At 44.2% G+C, this 14,590-nt stretch overlaps 1 protein-coding gene across 1 annotated transcript in view; it reads left to right on the top strand.

Annotated features, from left to right (window-relative positions):
- The window catches only part of LOC124804730 (UDP-glucosyltransferase 2-like), a 197,289-nt gene that overhangs the window by 139,627 nt on the left and 43,072 nt on the right, over nt 1–14,590 (top strand). The window contains exon 5 of the mRNA XM_047265024.1: nt 6,162–6,384. Within this exon, the coding sequence (XP_047120980.1) occupies nt 6,162–6,384 (223 nt within the window). The remainder of the gene's footprint in view (nt 1–6,161; nt 6,385–14,590) is intronic.

Raw genomic sequence — 14,590 nt, 5'->3', positions numbered from 1 at the left:
TATCGGAACCCCTCCATGTATTAGGTGCTGCTCATGCATGGTTTTTCACTTCTTTGGGCGGGATTGGTGACATCTCTGAACAGTCAAAGGTACTGTGTCTGTGATACAATACGGTTCTGGGCGCTACAGTCTGGAACCGAGCGACCGCTACGGTCGCAGGTTCGAATCCTGCCTCGGGCATGGATGTGTGTGATGTCCTTAGGTTAGTTAGGTTTAATTAGTTCTAAGTTCTAGGCGACTGATGACCTCAGAAGTTAACTCGCATAGTGCTCAGAGCCATTTGAACCATTTTTGTGATACAATATCTACAGTTAACGTCTATCTTCAGGAGTTCTGGAAACCGGGGTGATGCAAAACTTATTTTGATGTGTGTGGTTAGCAATAACAATCACGAACAATTTAAATTGGAAAGAACACGTAGAAAATGTTGTGGAGTAGGCGAACCAAATCGTTTTACTGGAAAAACGTTTAGAAAATGTACCAGATCTACTAAAAAGACTGCCTACAGTACGCTTGTCCGTCCCACTGTTGAGTACTGCTGCGCTGTCTGGGATCCTTACCGGATAGGAGTAACGGAGTACATCGAGAAAGTTCAACAAGCAGCAGCACGTTTTGTCGGACATGATACAGCATTTGGGATGGACACCACTAAAACAAAGACGTTTCTTGTTGCGGCGGGAACTTTTTACAAAATTTCAGTCACCAACTTTCTACTCCAAATATTTTGTTGACGCCGACCTGTATATGGAGAAATGGTCATCATAATAAAATAAGGGAAAGATTTAAGTGTTCGTTTTTTTCCGCGTACTGTTTGGGAGTGGAATAATAAAGAATTATTGTAAAGGTGGTTCGATGAACCCTCTGCTGGGCACTTAAATGTCATTTGCGGAGTACCCATGTAGATGTAGATGTAGATATAGCTGCATGCAGCACAGGAGGCTAGGGAGTGTGGACACTGCCCTCAACGCGTCGGGGCGGCGGGGGCGTAGCGGGCGGATCGGTGCACGGTGAGACGACTGGTATGAAGGCTCTTGTGTATCTCGTTTTCATGGGACGTATGATTTCAAAGTTTTTCCTACAAGAGACTGATTTTACGTAACCAAGGACCACTTTCAGGCCGTGCCAGCACATCCAGAACCTTTGAAAGCGTGCTGCTGTTGGCTATTCAGTTACATATTTTGCTGTTGTTCCAGAGGGACCAGATATTCTGAGAACTATCTTTAATGGCCTGCAGGAGTTTTTTGTCCTTTTGTGTCTGATTTATGCAGAGCGGAAACAGTACATCACTTCCAGCATATGGATCTGTCTATGTACTATCAGCGGTGGGTTAGAACAGGCCTGGAATGCCGGTATCCCTACCTGCGGGGCGACAGAGGAGAGGTAGGAGGGGACATAAGACTGGTTCTAAACGCTTAGTCTATCCACACATCAAGTTAAGAGTAGGTGTTGCTGCCTTCACTCTCTCCTAGCGAGATCCTTTGCGGTCGGTTTTTGTGGTAGTTCTGTTATTAGAGTGATTTTTCTCAGTTGCCAGAGCATGTGGGGTTGTATTATGATCCATTTTTTTATGAGATTCTTTCACGACAATTTCGATGCGTAGTTGGAGCAGGGAACCATTTTCCGTGAGTAGTGGTAGCGTTGTCTTGGCCTTGTTATACTGCATTCATGGTTTGCTATCGTATCCCTTCTTACCATGTATCTGTGTACTTATTTCTCGGCAACTATACACTTGTAGATCGGTAGGAGGCAACTCTTCCTACACTTCAGTGATAGCTTGCTGTCCTGTTTCTTCTTACCAAGTATATGTCAGCATGTTTCTCTGCAGATATAAACTTGGGGATCGGTCGGTGGCAGTTCTTCCGGTAGCGTCTGTAGGACAGTTTCTCACTAATTTTACGTGGTATTATGCACTAGGACACACACACAAACACACACACACACACACACACACACACACACACACACACACACACACACGCACGACTGTAGAGCGGAACAAAACCCGTTTCAGGCAACCTCAGTCAAGCCCCGTGTACCATACAGCGTGGGGTAGTCGAATAGGACGAAGTTCTCTTTTGCACTGTGGATTGACCAATCATTCCAAAAGAGCATGAACAGCTCCAGCACAAGCTGTAGTCTCTATGAGTTGCAACATGCATGTTCAGCCCGTCCCGTTGCATCACCATTATTTTCTGAAAAGCATTCCCCCTAATCTCATCCACTGTCACCTCCTTCCATTCCTCATGTTGGAGGCTATAGACGCATACCTCAACCTGTATGCTTACAAGTAGTACTCTTATTAAACACTCACTAAACTCCTTTCAGGCCAGCACCAACATCTCGTCAATTGAACAATTTTCCCACCAAAAATAAAGACAGGACCTTACACTCTTAACATTAATTTTGGCACTTATCTTGAATGGATTCCCACGTAGATTTCGTCGAAGTTGTTATGGCTCATGTTGTTGATTCTAGGGTGATTCCACTTTGACTGCTAGGAGGTCCAGATCTGTATTTTTGCAGTATTTGAAGACCTAACAAATGCGTTTTTCAGGAAATTCTTAATGATGAAACAATCCCAGATCAGAACAATGGTATGGTAGAAATAATTTTTGACTTGGTGTTCACGATCCACATTTTTATTAAACTTCTTGTAAATTCACATATACTACTTCTTAATTGTCACATCATCAAGAAAACAGTTTTGTATCAATCTTCATATATTTAATTTCCACTTTAACCAAAGACAAGACTTGACTGTTCTTTTACAAAGCGAAATAACAACTTAACTTCTGCAAAGTGAAACAAAGACTGCTCTGTGTGCATTTGCGCGAAAACGGTTACAAGTAAGTCAAAGATTATAACATTCTCACAGAAATGAATACACACAAGGACCATATCACTGTAATATATCGATACATCGGAGTACCTATACATTAATAAAACCAAATGTGAATATTGTCACAAAAATATGTCTGCTGCTTCGCAGAAAAGTAGTACGATATTACTGGTATCGAGAACTGGGGTTGGAGTGCCGTAATGGTCACGTAAATAAAGAACCATTACACACTCCAGCCTTTTTCTCCAGTTCACAAGCGTGGGAGGGGATGCAGCGGGACTTGCATTCAGGAGGATGACGGTTCAAACCTGCGTCCGGCAATCCTGATTTAGATTCTCCGTGATTTCCCTGAATCACTTACGGCAAATACCGGGATGGTTCCTTTGAAAGAGCATGGCCGACCTCCTCCTCCATCCTTCCCTAATTTTTGTGCTCCGTCTCTAATGACCTCGTTGACAAAATGTTAAACACTAATCTCCTCCATAGATTTCTTTCCTCTTGAATCCGGCAGAAAACCTCAATATTTCTTATAATTGCGTAGGCTTCCGCGGCCAGAGTCAGTCGATGCGCCGTTTTGCCTATTTTCAAATGGGGTGATGTGTCGAGTGCCTAATGAGGCGTTTAACCCACAGTGTGTGGAGCGTGTAATTCAGATCGGAGGTGACTGTGAGGTGTTTTATGGACGTTCTCATATCATCACTTGGGTCCACTCATTCAAGTTACCTCATTCGGTAAAAACAGAACCTTACAGGATCACATTACTCTCTGTCTGTCTGTCTGTCTGTTTGACTGTTCAAAACCCTTTTTCCCAGGAACAGGTAGTGTGTTGAAATTTAGGTCACATATTAAGGTCAGCGGTCTCTTCGTGTTACAAAAAGAATCTAAATCAGTGCAATCGGGCTATACGGACATTTATGTCACATATTTTCGTATTCGCAAATACGCTCATCAGAACCTACAGGGTACGTTCCGTTGACCTAGAATCACCAAATTTGCCAAGAAGCAATGTTTCACCCTGCAACCAATGAAAAATCGGAAACTGTAAATCTGTAGTTGTATCATGCAAAAAAAAGATCATTTGTTATCATACTGTCTACTGTCCATCTGTCAGGTAAGACGCTTTTCCCTCAGGAATGGATTGATGTATCAACCTGAAACTTATGTCACGTACTAAGATTTACGATACCTTGGCAGTGTAATAAATGTTAGTTTCTAAGTCAATGTAATCAAAACTATTTCGAGCAGTTAGTTCATGAGCCCACGCGAATAGTAAACTGTTGTGAAAACACATTTGACGTCTTAGCCACAAATAATCCTTAGCTAATGACGAGCATCAAAACGATTACAGGGATTAGTGAATGCAAGGTTGTCGTAGCGAGACTAAATATTGCAACCCCGAAATCTTCCAAAAATAAACCTAAGATATACCTATTGAAAAAAGCAAATAAAAATTCGCTTGATGCCTTCCTGAGAGACAATCTCCACTCCTTCCAAATTAAAAATGTAAGTGTAGACCAGATGTGGCCTGCATTCTAAGAAATAGTATCGACAGCAATTGAGAGATTTATAACAAATAAATTAGAAAACGACATAGCTGATCCTCCTTGGTACACAAAACGGGTTAGATGCAGAAACAACGAAACAAACATGCCAAATTTAAATGGACGCATAATCTCCAAGACTGGGGATGTTTTACAGAAGCTCGAAATTTAGCGCGGACTTCAATGCGAGATGCTTAAAATAGTTTGCACAACGAAACTCTGTCTCTAAACCAGACAGAAAATCCAAAAAGGTTCTGGTCGTATATAAAGTACGCCAGGCAATGAATGCCTTCTCTGCGCAATAGCAATCGAAATATTATCGACAACAGAGCAGCCAAAGCAGAGTTACTAAACACAGCCTTCCAAAATTCCTTCACCAACTAAGTAAATATTCCAGAGTTCGAATCAAAACCAGCTGACAACATGAGTAACTTAGGAGTTGATATCCCCGGAGTAGTGAAACAACTTAAACCACTTAATAGAGGCAAGCCTTCCGGTCCACATTGTGTACCAATTAGGTTCCTTTCAGAGTAAACTGATCGAATAGGTTGGTACTTATCAATCGTATGCAACCGCTCGCTCGGTGAAAGATCCGTACCAAGAGACTATAAAGTTGCACATGTCACACCAATATTCAAGAAAGGTAGTAGGCGTAATCCACTAAATTACAGGCCCAAATCATTAATGTCGATATGCAGCAGCATTCTGGAACGTATATTGTGTTCGAACATTATGAATTACCTCGAAGAGAACGGTATATTGATACACAGTGAAAACGGATTTGGAAACGATCGTACTTGTGAAACACAACTTAGCTCTTTGCGCACACGAAGTGCTGAGTGCTATTGATGCTGGTGACAAGGGAGTTCAAATTGATTCCGTACTTGTAGATTTCCAGAAGGCCGTTGACACTGCACCACATAAGCAGTTTGTAATCAACTTGAGTGCTTATAGAACAGCGTCTCTGTTATGTGACTGGATTCGTGATTTCTTGTCACAGAGGTCACAGTTCGTAGTAACTGACGAGAAGTCATCCTGTAAGACAGAAGTGATTTCTGGCGTTCCTCAAGGTAATGTGATGCGCCATCTGCTGTTCCTTATCTATATAAATTATTTGGGAGACGATCTGAGCAGCCGTCTTAGGTTGTTTATAGATGATGCTGTCGTTTATCGTCTAGTAAAGTCATCAGAAGATCAAAACAAATTGCAAAACAATTTATAAAAGATATATGTATGCTGTGAAGATTGACAATTGACCATAAATAATGAAAAGCGTGAGGTCATCCACATGAGTGCTAAAAGGAATCCCTTAAACTTCGGTTACACGGCAAACCAGTCAAACGTAAAGGCCGTAAATTCAACTAAATACCAGCCGGCCGAGGTGGCCGAGCGGTTCTAGGTGCTTCAGTCCGAACCTTCGCAAGAGAGCTTCTGTAAAGTTTGGAAGGTAGGAGACGAGGTACTGGCAGAAGTAAAGCTGTGAGTACCGGGCGTGAGTCGTGCTTCGGTAGCTCAGATGGCAGAGCACTTGCCCGCGAAAAGCAAAGGTCCCGAGTTCGAGTCTCGGTCGGGCACACAGTTTTAATCTGCCAGGAAGTTTCAAACATAATCATCATCATAATCATCTTGCCAGTATCAATCTCAGTAATGTGCTTAATTTCAATTTTGAAACAGACAGCAAAGATTTCTTCTTCTTCTTCCCTTCTTCTTCTTCTTCTTCATTTGAAGGATGATGCTCCTGCCTGTTCGACAGTTACACTGTGACGTCTGTTGTTGTGCAGGACATTAAGGACTTCTTGGATGGGGCGAAGCACGGAGTGATCTACTTCAGCCTGGGCTCGAACGTCAGGAGTGCGACGCTGCCTGAGCACAAGAAGCAGGCGTTCATCGACGCTTTTCGTGAGCTGCCTCAGCGAGTCATATGGAAGTTCGAGGAGGACACTCTTACCAACCTGCCTCCCAATGTCCTCGTACGGAAGTGGCTGCCGCAGCAAGACATCCTCGGTAAGACACACTCAGATGTTAACTACCTGTAGTGCTACAGTCAGTGCCCTTCTGTTCCCTGAAGTAGGCTTCTAGTGGCTTTTGAACACAGGCTCACATTTAAGAAAAATGACGTGTGACGACTATTTACGTGTCATATAACCATTTCAACACACACAGTTCGCCTCACATCTCTAGTGATGTTGACATGCACGATAGTATAAGCGACATCTGTTTTGAATACAAGTGAAAAGACACTCTTGTAACAGTTCCATGTCCTGCAGCTAACAAAACATTGTGAACCTTCAGTGACAACAGCATACAATTTAAATTAATATTAAGCAATAGAAAATCTTTACATCAACAATGAAAAGGATGCAAGAGGAATTCAAATGAAGATAAGTCATAAAATCCTTGAAATTTTCTTTCCTGTTTCACAGGTATCAGTGCGCAGAACGAGTGACGGTATTCTAGGGAAGCAGCTGTGACAGATTTGGTATGAACTACGAGAGGCGTTGGAAAGTCCTTGCAAAAATAAAAACTACTTACGTGTTTGGGGTAAACCATTTTTTTATTTTTCGACATAGTCTCCTTTTACACTTAGACACTTTGTCCAACACTGTTCTAATTTGTTGGTCCCTTCCAAATAATAGGAACTGTGCAAGTTTGCAATATCGCTATTAGTTGCTGCAATCACCTTCTCGTTTGAATAAAATCTTTGTCCCGCCAGCCATTTCTTCAAATTGGGCAACAAATAATAGTCCGAGGGAGCTAAAGTGGAGCACAGGGGGGATGTGAAACGAGTTGGAATCCTATTTCCATTAATTTTTCGAGCACAACTGCTGAGGTGTGTGCTGGTGCATTGTCGTGACGGTAAATGACTATTTGGCGGTCTAATCGCCGACGCTTTTCTTGCAGCTCGCTTTTCAGTCGGCCCAATAACGATGAATAATATTCACCTGTAATAGTTGTACCCTTTTCCAGATAGTCGATGAGGATTATCCCTTGCGAATCGCAAAAGACAGTCGCCATAAGGAATGGTCTTCGCCTTTTTTGGTGTAGATTCTCCCATGGTGACCCATTGTTTAGATTGTTGTTTGGTCTCAGGAGTATAGTAATGTATCCATGTTTCATCAACAGTGACGAAACGACGCTTGAAACCCTGCGGGTTCTTCCTGAAAAGCTGCAAACCATCCTTGCAACACTTCGCATGATTCTGTTTTTGGTCAAGCGTGAGCAATCGCGGAACCCATCTTGCGGATAGCTTTCTCATGTCCAAATGTTTATGTAAAATATTATGTACCCGTTCATTCGAGATTCCCACAGCACTAGCAATCTCATGCACCTTAACTCTTCTGTCATCCATCACCATATCATGGATTTTATCAATGATTTCTGGAGTCGTAACCTTCACAGGGCGTCCAGAACGTTCACCATCACTTGTGCTCTTATGGCCACTCCGAAAATTTTGAAACCACTTATAAACTGTTCTTATCGAAGGTGCAGAGTCACCATAATGTTTTCAAGTTTCTCTTTAGTCTCCTGACGTGTTTTGCCTTTCAGAAAGTAATGTTTAATCCCACACGAAATTCTTTTTCGCCCATTTTTTTTTTTTTTTTACAGTCACTCGACTTCCTTGATTCACGCGAATGCCAAACACAAAGAAATAGATCAACATAGCTGAAACATGGTATGCGTTCTGTCCAAAGATGCTACTAACTAAACATGACCTTGATACGCGCTGGTGGTGCCATCTCTCGAACTTTGCACAGACTTTTCATACGCGTCTCGTACACTTGGCCCACACATGACAGTCTAAGGATTGCACAAACAGGCAGGTGGTTTGCTGGAATTTTTTGGCGAATAGTGAACAAGATGACAATGTGCCAAATAATTTGAATGGTGAAAGGATAATCTTCTGAAGAAAGAAAATCTAGCACAGTGTCTGAATTTAGTGTTATGAGTACGTCAGTGGTTTCATTGAGATCGAAAGTGCCAATAAAAGTTTTGTTTTGGTTTGTTTCTAAGCGAAGCATGTATGCGTTTCAGTGTTTTGTTGCAGCTCTTACTACGTGCATTGCTTATCTGAGAAAACCTAGCTTCCCACACAGGTAAAATCACAGGGGCGGAAACATCAGGTGATCAGGGCAGCCAGGAGATTTTACTGAATGAAATCGTGCTAGACGCTCATAGTCAATGTATGCTTTCATGTTACCTAACTGAAAATTTTCGTATGATCGATAATTTTATGTGAACTAGCCCACAAATCAGTTAACCATATTCCTCCTTCGGTAGGCCAGTCTCACGATATGTGTACACCGTAGTAAAAGAATTATTATGAAGCACCAGCAGCAGAGTTAGCCTACTTAAAAAGTGGTACTAAATATCACTTTAATTGCATGAAATTCGAATGAACACATGGTCCTACTGACTGAGTGATCATAAGTTAATGATGACATGACATTTTATGTAAGTACTTCGACGTATGACACCCTCCTTCCCCCTGCTCCCGCCACCCCACACCCACCAATTGCTGTTTATGACTTTAGACTAATTTGTTACGTTTTTGGCTAATTCCCACGCCCCACCCCACCCCCGTCAGTATTCCAAAAACCCATTTTTGAAGATCGTAATCCAAAGACACACATAAATACCAGACTTCAAATGTTAAACAATTTCCACAATGTTGTACTTTAAACTCAAACACCAATATCCCATGTTAAACAATGAGCGCAGGATGCACTTGCAACATATACTCTGATATCACAAGTTTAGAAATTAGAAAACTGAAAAAATATGCTCTTGCCATGTAGCAAGTGTACATTCCACTTTAAGGAACTTACCCCTGTACTATTAGTGTGTTAAAAACAATGATGCCACTGTAAGACGGCCTGAGAGGAGTCTGTCGCTATAGGATTGTTGCAGACTTGTTAACGATGGCGGAAAATACAAGTATGTACACACACGCACACGCACACACACACACACACACACACACACACACACACACACAAACTAAGTTTACACTACAAAAGATTGCGTGCAACACACCTGTGCTGCTAATGACCAACACAATCATAAAAAAGATTTTATAGTGGGTTAAAATGAAGATGTCACTAACATGATGCCTTAGAGCAGAGCCAGACAGTATAATATTATAGTATACCTGTATATAACAGTGGGAAAATCCGTGTAGGAGTGTTTCTAGAGACACGTATTTTATGTTAAAAAGACACACACTAAATTTTATTGTAAACAATTTACCCCACTTCTGCTGTTAAAACCACCACTAGCACTGGACAGTAATGGTGGAGGTGTGTGCTTTATTTAAAACAAACAAAAATCTTTCATTTCCTATGCATGGAGTGGATGGAGCCTTGTGAAACTGTTTCGTTATAGACGATTCTCGGTGAGGTGGTTGATGGGCAAAGGCAGTTCTCAATTGGAAGAGAAAAAAACCAAATGTACGCATACCTTTGTTAAGTAGTGATACGCCTACAGCTCAAGTTGCGTGGTATTATTCATCAGTATTTTGACTGTGCTTACTTTCTCATAATTTCTCGCAACCTGCTGTATTACTTTACAAAGTCACATCACACTGAACGGTGTCCGAAATTGTGTTGCCTACCTAAGTGGTTACAACTGGCACAGTAACAATGTTTTTTTAGATACTTTCGGAGGTGTCCCCCGACTTGATCTCACCATGAGATGCTGTGCGGATCGTGCATTACGCTAATTCTGCAAAGAAGCCCCCTCCCCAGCAATGACTCCTGTGCGCAATGTCTGACTTTTAATCCTTTTTCCATGTTTAAGAATCACTCCAGGTGATGACTAAACCGCACATGTTATAAGTATCAATTCAATAAAACACGAAAATAATCCCGCAAAAGAATGACTGGATTGTGGGAACAGGCGGGGAATTTTAACTGAAACCCAGAAATACTGAGCAGAATGATAGAGATTTTTATTACTACTCGGTTTTTACATCTCAAAATGATGATGACGTGATGTTTGTTGTTTAATTATGGCACAATGTGCATAAATAAAACTGAGAACTAACACAAAAATACTATTTTTTTATCAGTTTTCGATACGGATTGGCACCTCTCCCGTCACTGTCAGAGCGCACGAAATTCTAGCAGATTTACGTGGTTTGTTTTACATTTGATGTATCCTCCTGAACCTATCTCTGCAAAAGCGATTTGAATATGGCCGGAGCTGCGGATATTTACCCTGTGATATTCTTTGCAATGCCGACACGACAGCATGCGGCCCCCACGTGGTGTCAAGATGTGGGGAGTATCTTGTTGCAGCTGCGACCTCCCCACATGATTGCGTGTGCGCGCAACTAATGTCCGTGCTAAAGGACAAAAAAAAAAAACTTGGCTATCCTTCCTTCGTACGGACCGGAACAAATGCAACTGCTTCTCTTCGAATCCGAAATGTACACTCCTGGAAATTGAAATAAGAACACCGTGAATTCATTGTTCCAGGAAGGGGAAACTTTATTGACACATTCCTGGGGTCAGATACATCACATGATCACACTGACAGAACCACAGGCACATGGACACAGGCAACAGAGCATGCACAATGTCGGCACTAGTACAGTGTATATCCACCTTTCGCAGCAATGCAGGCTGCTATTCTCCCATGGAGACGATCGTAGAGATGCTGGATGTAGTCCTGTGGAACGGCTTGCCATGCCATTTCCACATGGCGCCTCAGTTGGACCAGCGTTCGTGCTGGACGTGCAGACCGCGTCAGACGACGCTTCATCCAGTCCCAAACATGCTCAATGGGGGACAGATCCGGAGATCTTGCTGGCCAGGGTAGTTGACTTACACCTTCTAGAGCACGTTGGGTGGCACGGGATACATGCGGACGTGCATTGTCCTGTTGGAACAGCAAGTTCCCTTGCCGGTCTAGGAATGGTAGAACGATGGGTTCGATGACGGTTTGGATGTACCGTGCACTATTCAGTGTCCCCTCGACGATCACCAGTGGTGTACGGCCAGTGTAGGAGATCGCTCCCCACACCATGATGCCGGGTGTTGGCCCTGTGTGCCTCGGTCGTATGCAGTCCTGATTGTGGCGCTCACCTGCACGGCGCCAAACACGCATACGACCATCATTGGCACCAAGGCAGAAGCGACTCTCATCGCTGAAGACGACACGTCTCCATTCGTCCCTCCATTCACGCCTGTCGCGACACCACTGGAGGCGGGCTGCACGATGTTGGGGCGTGAGCGGAAGACGGCCTAACGGTGTGCGGGACCGTAGCCCAGCTTCATGGAGACGGTTGCGAATGGTCCTCGCCGATACCCCAGGAGCAACAGTGTCCCTAATTTGCTGGGAAGTGACGGTGCGGTCCCCTACGGCACTGCGTAGGATCCTACGGTCTTGGCGTGCATCCGTGCGTCGCTGCGGTCCGGTCCCAGGTCGACGGGCACGTGCACCTTCCGCCGACCACTGGCGACAACATCGATGTACTGTGGAGACCTCAGGTCCCACGTGTTGAGCAATTCGGCGGTACGTCCACCCGGCCTCCCGCATGCCCACTATACGCCCTCGCTCAAAGTCCGTCAGCTGCACATACGGTTCACGTCCACGCTGTCGCGGCATGCTACCAGTGTTAAAGACTGCGATGGAGCTCCGTATGCCACGGCAAACTGGCTGACACTGACGGCGGCGGTGCACAAATGCTGCGCAGCTAGCGCCATTCGACGGCCAACACCGCGGTTCCTGGTGTGTCCGCTGTGCCGTGCGTGTGATCATTGCTTGTACAGCCCTCTCGCAGTGTCCGGAGCAAGTATGGTGGGTCTGACACACCGGTGTCAATGTGTTCTTTTTTCCATTTCCAGGAGTGTAGCTATCAGAGGACTTGGCACTCCGCGCCAGGGACCGTGCAATAGTAACGATTTTCTTACGAACTGCCCAACCACCGTGACTGCCGCTCGCTGTCTGGACGCCAGCGGCTGTCCAAGTGGGCGTTGCTTTTGGGAGGCGCCCTTGTCTGAGGCCACTGGCTCTAGTGGCACAACGCCGCCATTTTCAGAATTCACGGATCTCCCTCTGCCACTCGGCGACGGGCGCCGCCATTTTCTGGTACGGGCTTCCGGTGTAGGTTAAGAACAAAGCAACGCTTCCACACAGAATGCCAACTTGGGCAGCCCTCTCTGTGGGTGTTATAAAATCTCCTCCCGACTGCTCAGCCCCGACTTGCAGTGGTTTCTAACAGTGAACTCTGCCATGGAAAAGTTCTTCGTAATATGTGATTTTTACTGAATGCAGCTTTGCTCATTGTGCACGTAATAGACCTGTGATAGCTATAACTGTGCGCGTGGAACCCTTAACTTGATCTCCTCACTTTAGTGGTTGCCATGGGAACCCTCGATTCAGTAATAAAAATGCAAATTAGCGAATACTGTGGGCCTTGCACTCCATGGTTTTGTAAACTGTCTTGTTTAGAACGGCGACGAATTCTCCTGTAAGGCATCGTGGCGGCGTTCAATGCAGTTGCCTGTGCAGCAGCAGCAGCGGCAGCGCGAATGAGCCTCTGCGCGGCTCTCGCTCGCTTATATAGTATATGCAGTAGCTTGGACATTCAGAATGCCATCGGAGCGTTATCCCGGACGCGCACACTGGGTGTTCTAGATGTGCGCGTACGCTGGCGCGCCGCCATATAGGATGCATCCCATATAGGATGCAACCTTCCTATCCTTGCTACCAGAATTTTATGTGGTTATGTGCACAGCTTGTGTGTCGAGGAAGTGTGCGCAGAGCAAAAGAAATTCCACAAAAATGGGCATGTGCAAAGGACTAGCCAAAGAATACTTCCTGGCCCTGAACAACAGAAAAAAAATGGTTCAAATTGCTCTAAGCACTATGGGACTTAACATCTGAGGTCATCAGTCACACACATCCACGACCGAGGCAGGATTCGAACCCGCGACCGTAGCAGCAGCGCGGTTCCAGACTGAAGCTCCTAGAACGCTCGGCCACAGTGGCCGTCTGAACAACAGAGCAAGATGAAAATAAATGAGGTACCAACCCGCGTATCGTGACAACGTAAACCCATCCTAAATAATAGACATGAAATAAACACTTAACGAAACACTAAAAGTACGACACATAAATATGTCTCAGTTTCAATTGAGTATCATCGTGGGAGTAGAGACAGTGATGTCTCTTGTCAATCTAGATACTGTAGTACTATTGTAAGTACACAAAATGAATTGTGAAACTAGTGAACAGAGAAAAAAAGATATGTGAACTTACTATACAAACATTTGCGTTCAGAAGTATGTGAGAAAAATTATTATAAGTATATACGCAGTGTACATAATAATATGTGATTTTTGAAAAGAATATGAAATAGTCTTAATCAATATGACCAGCCATCTGTTATAAAAATTGAGAAAAAAAACAAGTAAAATATGTCAATGGACACAAGCATTAAAAGTGTCGGAAGGATTGTGGCACTCTGTTTTTTGGTTACCTACTCATTCAAAGATACACTTCACACGACCTCAACACTAGCTTGTTGGCTCACATGTGCGAAGTGGTGTTGTTGCACACGGTTTGCGGCGGGGTGTGGTTACGGCGTGTAGCCACGAAGTTTCATATCAGCGCACACTCCGCTGCAGAGTGAAAATCTCATTCTGGAAACATCCCCCAGGCTGTGGCTAAGCCATGTCTCCGCAATATTCTTTCTTTCAGGAGTGCTAGTTCTGCAAGGTTCGCAGGAGAGCTTCTGTCAAGTTTGGAAGGCAGGAGCCGAGGTACTGGCGGAATTAAAGCTGTGGGGACGGGGCGTGAGTCGTGCTTGGGTAGCTCAGTTGGTAGAGCACTTGCCCGCGAAAGGCAAAGGTCTCCAGTTCGAGTTTCGGTCCGACACACAGTTTTAATCTGACAGGAAGTTTCAAGTATAGCAGTCATCAAAGCTGGTGCGGCACAGAGTCGCTAAGCCGTTAGCCCCTCACACGGCGGGACAGCGGGTCCAAAGCAGGGCCGGCTGCGCTGCCCACACCTTTTCAGCAGCCTGTTGTGGAGGCAGCTGTGTCGGCGTGCAAGTTCTACCAGTGAAATATCTCATACAATCTAAACTCCTTTTCGAAATGATTTCTGGCCTTATAATTTGTTATAAAGAGACAGAAGTTACATAAAATTATTCTTCACATATATTTTAGGAAGGACAGTGTGTATAAATAACGTGGACATGTGC

Source organism: Schistocerca piceifrons, chromosome 7 (genome assembly GCF_021461385.2).
Source record: "Schistocerca piceifrons isolate TAMUIC-IGC-003096 chromosome 7, iqSchPice1.1, whole genome shotgun sequence".
Taxonomy (NCBI): Eukaryota; Metazoa; Arthropoda; class Insecta; order Orthoptera; family Acrididae; genus Schistocerca; species Schistocerca piceifrons.
This window is presented reverse-complemented; position numbering and strand designations above follow the sequence as displayed.